Source organism: Cricetulus griseus, chromosome 3, assembly GCF_003668045.3.
Source record: "Cricetulus griseus strain 17A/GY chromosome 3, alternate assembly CriGri-PICRH-1.0, whole genome shotgun sequence".
Lineage (NCBI taxonomy): Eukaryota > Metazoa > Chordata > Mammalia > Rodentia > Cricetidae > Cricetulus > Cricetulus griseus.
The window spans coordinates 96,910,902-96,917,102 of NC_048596.1; the positions used below are offsets into that span (position 1 = coordinate 96,910,902).

General features: G+C 45.3%; 1 protein-coding gene across 1 annotated transcript; it reads left to right on the top strand.

Annotated features, from left to right (window-relative positions):
* Positions 1–311: 311 nt before the first annotated feature.
* On the top strand, positions 312–1,322 carry LOC100761875 (olfactory receptor 52E8). Its single transcript, XM_027407956.1, has one exon. It carries the CDS (start codon positions 312–314, stop codon positions 1,320–1,322), a length of 1,011 nt encoding a protein of 336 aa, XP_027263757.1.
* Positions 1,323–6,201: the final 4,879 nt, after the last annotated feature.

Genomic DNA, 6,201 nt, shown 5'->3' on the forward strand with positions numbered 1-6,201 from the left:
AAGTCCGGTCTGCCCTAGGTGAAGAGCAGGAAAGAGGGAAAGCGATCGTTAAGTGAGCAGGGATCTGTCTTTTAAAGGAGTCCCTCGCACCTGCGTGCAGACAGTGCAATCATGGAAGCCTGGGCTGACCAGGGTACTGCCTGAGTGCCTTCAGCCAGGTGACGGGGGCAGGCCAGCCAGCATAATGCCTGAATCCTTACACATACCACACAGGTTAATTTTTATCATGCAAGCCTTGGGCTCCTAAAATAACCATTTTGTTCTAACAGCCTCCGATTCTCACGCCTGGTGCCAGCCCAGGACCAAAGTCGATGGGTGAGAATGGGAACACCAGCATCTTTAACTTTTCATACACCAGCTTCCACCTGGTGGGCTTCCCTGGATTGCGGGAAGGGCGACCCCTTCTGGTCCTGCCTCTTACCTTCCTCTATGTGTCCATCATTTCTGCCAATGCCTTAGTCATCCATACAGTGGTGGCCCAGAGGAGTCTGCATCAGCCCATGTACGTGCTCATTGCCCTGCTCCTGGCTGTCAACATCTGTGCCTCCACTGCTGTGATGCCTAAAATGCTGGAAGGTTTTGTGCATTACGCTAACCCCATCTCACTGCGTGGCTGCCTAGCGCAAATGTTCTTTATCTACTTTACGCTCCTTCTGGACTACAATCTCCTACTGGCCATGGCCCTAGATCGCTATGTGGCCATTTGTCACCCACTTCGCTATACTGAACTGATGACCTCTCACTTACTGGGCCTGATTGCCACCTTTGCCCTGACACGGAGCCTAGGAGTGGCAGTGCCCCTAGTGGTACTAACTGCAAAAACTCGATTCTGCAGGACATCAGTAATAAGACACTTCACCTGCGAATACATCGCACTGCTGAGCATAGCTTGTGGAGACCTGACCTTCAACAACCGGTTGGGATTGGCTATGCGGTTGGTCACTGTGACCTTTGATCTGGCTTTATTGGGAACCTCCTACACCCGTATCATCTATGCTGCCTTCGGGATCTCTTCTGGGGGAGCCCGAGCCAAGGCCTTGCACACTTGTGGCTCCCACTTACTGGTCATCCTCACCATCTATCTTTCCGGTCTTTCCACTTCCATTGTCTTTCGAGTAGCCAAGACTGTGTCTCAAGATGTTCAGAACCTACTCAGTGCCATATACCTGCTGCTCCCAGGAGCCTTGAATCCTCTCATTTATGGGGTGAGAACTAAGGAGATCCGGCAACACATAGAGAAAATGCTCTGTGGAAAGCAGTCACCCCAAGACATCAGAGAGAAGTCACAGAACATGAGAGGAGCAAGGGAGTTACCTGGGTAAGAGGGCATTATCAGCTTGAGAAGTTGGGACTATGGCCTGTGAGAACAAGAAGTAGGCAGTCTGTCCTAACAGGTTATGGCTCAATGGAGGCCTCTTCTTGCAGCTATGACTTGTTGAATTCTTAGAACATTCTGTTACTAACCCCCAAAATAGAATTGCTTATATTTATCCTTCTAAGTTCATGCTGTCTCCTTTCCAGTTGTTGAAAAAGCCAAAATTATTTGAGAATACCTACAGCTTTACTAGAAGACACAGAGCAAATCTAACAGACCACAATCTGCCCTGAACCGATTTGAAGCAACAAAGCCCCAGTCCTTCCCGTCTCTCCTAGATAAAGCCTAAGACTTGACATGGGTTTCAATGTGCTCAGATAGGCCTATCGGCCTTGAGGCTAAGTTCTGGGGTCCTGTCAGTCCTGAACATAAGTGAAGCCCCTACCTGAGAGCCCAAATCTAACACAGGCACACAGCCAGACAACCCTGGGGTGTCATTTAGACCACACAAATAGGTCAAGTCATATCCAGGAGCCTCATTCTGAAAGATGGTCAGGTCAGATCTTTTCTGGGTTCTGGTCTGACAATCTTAGTTTAGTTTCTATTGCTATGATTAAATACCAGGATCAAAAGCACCTGGCCAGGACAGGTTATCATCTATCACAGAGGGAAGTCAGGACAGGAATACAAGCAGAGTAGAGACCATGGAGGAACACTGCTTACTAGATTGCTTTACATGGCTTGCTCAGCTTACAGCACCACCCACAATGGGCTGGGCCTTCCCCCATAAATCATTAATCAAGAAATTGCCTACAGGGCAATCTGATGGAGGCATTTTCTCAATTGATCTTCCCTCTTTCCAGATGACCCTAACTTGTTAACCAAAAATTAACCAATACAGATCCTAAGACCAGAGCAGAGTCTATGCTATAGGTTCCAAATGAGCCTAACTCCCAAGCCAGAACCCTGGGGTCTCCTTGGACTCACAGATAAGGTACTGCTACAGAGACCAAATCTTAAACAAAGACCAGATTAGGCCCTAATCTAGGGACCTGGGTCTGGCCCAAACCCATGTCAGGTCATTCTCTCAATGGCAGTGTAATTCATGGAAACACTACTTTGTCACCAAGTATAGTGGTAATGTCTCAGGATCACTTGACCCCAGAAGCTGACAGCTAGCCTGGGCAACACAATAAGACTATAAAATAATAAAGCAACTCTGTTTCTTAAGACTTCCATGGCCTCCTGTCATCTACGAATGCCTTTTAGGTATGATGTCCCAGAAATGGGCTATTGTGTCTGAATATTACACAGAACCTCCCCCCTGCAAACCAAGCTGTACAGTTTTCTCTTCCTCTGTTAACAGATTGTAGGAAACTGCTTAGGAAGTCACGGATGCAGATTGGGAAGAAGTCAGTGGAGCAGGCGCAGGGACTGTGGTGGGAGTCATTTCATGCAGCTTACTTGTGCCTTCAGTGCTTGCTCAAGTCCAATATTACACATGCTCTTTCCATTTGAGAACAAATCACTGTGCATGCTCAAAATTATGCCTTGGTTAGTCAGACAGCAGCCCACTCATGATTCACAATTCATGGTAAAGAGTCACTTGGTGACCCACAATTAAGTGTCCTAACACCACCAAGCCAAAAGCCATTTCTCAAAAGAATGCATATCCAGAGGATGACAGGACTTTACCCCCAAATCCAGGTCCTCTGCCATCGTTCACCTCCAGCATCCTGCCAAATGCTGCATTTAACACTTCTGTCTGCCACTATGACTTCAGGATCATCTTTGGATATGCTGGATCACATGGCCCAAGTAGCAAAGCAATTTGCACAGCATCCTTGATCTGTGGCAGAGCCCTCCCTTGCTTCAGACCACATTTAAAGCAAGCAGCTTTTCCCAGATACTCAGTAAACAGGCTAGAGTAGCACACCCAAATGAGAACATTTCACCTCTCAAATCCAGAAGCTATCAGCAGTTCTACCCTTTCCTTGACTGTGGAAGGTCATATACAATTTGTCCTTTACCTTATATCACAGGATCCTGGGAAAATTTCTCTGATGTTGAAGGCCTCTGAATTTTTATCAGATTTATTTCCTGCCCGTAGACATGCCACTAAGTCTAGAAGAGTCTACTACTCCCTCATAAATTACAAATAATGCTCCAATCTGCAATAATATTATCAATGTACCAGTTCTGTTTGTGGAAGGGAAAGCTGATTGAAATCATGTGGCAACTAAATTATAACATAGAGCTGATGAATTGATATGCCTTCAAAATAAGATGAGGGGATGGAGAGATGGCTCAGTGGTTAAGAGCTCTCATAGGGGACCAGAGTTTAGTTCTCAGCATTCGTATCAGGTGGCTCACAACCACCTATAATCCCAGCCCCAGGAAATCTGATGGCTTCTGGCCTCTGTGGGCAACTGAACTATGTGCACATACCCTGACACAGACACACATACCTATACATAATTTAAAAAAACAAAATCTTAAGGCCAGGCATGATGATAGGTGTCTTCAATCCTAGCACTTGGGTGTTGCGTGAAAATTAAAAGATACAGATATTGGGGTTCAAACTTCAAGCTGAATATCAGAAAATCAAAGCAGCTGATCACTAGGCCTTACTCTACCTCAGAGTGAAAGGTGATTCTGGCTCCACTAAACCTCAGATTGAAGCCTCTCCTCAGTGTGGCTGGAGAATCCTGAGACTTCAATGTCTTCCTATCCTCAATATGGCTGAAGAATGAATGCCAGCACTGAGACCTTGCTCCTGTCTTATATACCTCCCTAATACTGGGATTATAGGCATGTGATCCCAGGTTCTGGGATCAAAGGCATGAGCTCTGTTACTCTTCACTCTTGTGTCAGCCATGATGGCCTTGAACTAACAGAAATCTGTCTACCTCTTAATCCTGAGTCCTGGAATTAAAGGTATGTACCACAACTGCCTGAACTCTATAGCTTGAGGCTGACTTTGCTTTCTGAATCCTCAGGTAAGCTTTAATAAATCATAAAATAATATATCACCACACTTAGGAAGCAGAAGCAGGAGACTCTCTGTGAATTTGAAGCCAGCCTGATCTACATAACAAGTTCCAGGACAGCCAGGACTATATAGAGGTCCTGTTTAAAATAATAATAACCAATAAAATCTTTAAAAGACAGTGGAAATACGTTGCTGCTCTTGTCAACTGAAAGCAAACATGCTTCTGGTTGCCTTTACTAAGGATAAAAGGAAAACAAAACGAATTAGTAACTGCATACCAGGGGATAATTCATTAAAAAAACAAACAAACAAACAAAAATCTGATTGGAGTCACCACCCAGTTAAACTTATAATCCATTGTCATTCTCTTGGTTTTTACACAGGCCAAACAGTTGACCTGAATGAAGGTGGGGTAGAAATCTCCAAGTTGACGGTGACACTAATCTGTCATCCTTCCAGGATGCAACTGGCTTTGCTTTACCATCCTCTGAGTGGCTAACGTTTGCCTTTTCCTAGTCCAACAGTCCTCACTCTATAGTCATAGGACCAAGTAGAGATTCTGCAAGTTGCAGAGTATGTGCTACAATGATGTATCCTAAAGAAACAACCCCCGTCAGACTCTATGAGACAAAACTGAGCTAGATCTACCTATGATGATTTGGGGTGTGACGATTTGGGGTGTTACCCGAAAATACTGCAGTTAAGAGACAAAGTCCAGTAATCTGTGAGAGGTTTATTTCCTTTTCCCAGTGTTTATCACCCTGTACAAGGCCAGCAGGAAACAGAAAGATTTAACTCAAGGAAATGTGGTCTCCCTTTCATTTAAGGGCTCCAGACCTATAAGCTTGGACAAATCTGGAAACAGGGTAAAGTACTATAACCATTTATAGAATTCAAATTAGTCTCTGTTAACCTGGCCCCAAACTCTTCTCATACAGGTCAAATAAGAATGTAATAGTCAGCTGGGCGGTGGTGGTGCACGCCTTTAAACCCAACACTCAGGAGGCAGCAGGTGGATTTCTGTGAGTTCAAGACCAGCCTGGTCTACAAGAGCTAGTTCCAGGACAGCCTCCAAACCCACAGAGAAACGCTGTCTCGAAAAACCAAAACAAACAAACAAAAAGAATGCAATAGTCTTCTGATCTATCTGGTTTCCAGGAGCACCATAATTAACTGGCCTAACCACTGATCTCTACACACAAATAACAGACTGTGGCCTTGACGCTCTTGTCTTTTATAGTAACCAAGCATACTTTGCCATGGGGATGATTAGGACAGCTCTAGAAATTCAAAGGAAATATTTACCCAAGCATAATCCGAATCTGTGCTAACAGAGACTCCAGTAACCACACATAGTTAAAAGGCCTTCCACAATAAGCAAAGCAGTAGAGTCCAAAAATCTGATGTGCAGCATGGCATCATTACAAGTCAAAGTCCAGATTCCCAGTACCAAAGCTCACAAGGCATTCCAGTTACAGAAAACAAGCAGAAACTTCCTCAAGGAACCAAGACAGTGGCCCTACTGGCCCGAGACATTAACAGTACCTCAGGATAGAGATGCGGCTCTGTAGACAGTGCCAGCTTAACATGCAAAAATCCCTGAGATGGGTGGTCATGGCGCACGCCTTTAGTTCCAGCACTTGGGAGGCAGAGGCAGGTGGATCTCTGAGTTCAAGGCCAGCCTGGTCTACAGAGCAAGTTCTAGGACAGGTTCCAAAGCAATACAGAGAAAACCTGTCTCAAAACTCACACCCCCAAAAGAACCCGTGAGTGACCCCAGCAATGCATAAACCAGATGTAGAGGCACACACCTGCAACCCCATTCTCAGGGGCTATAGGCAGGAAGACGATAGATTCAAGGTTACCCTCAGCTACACAGCAAGTCTGAGGCCAG

Excerpts from the sequence above, each read along its gene's own strand:
- LOC100761875 (XM_027407956.1), top strand. The coding sequence starts at position 312 with ATGGGTGAGAATGGGAACACCAGCATCTTTAACTTTTCATACACCAGC.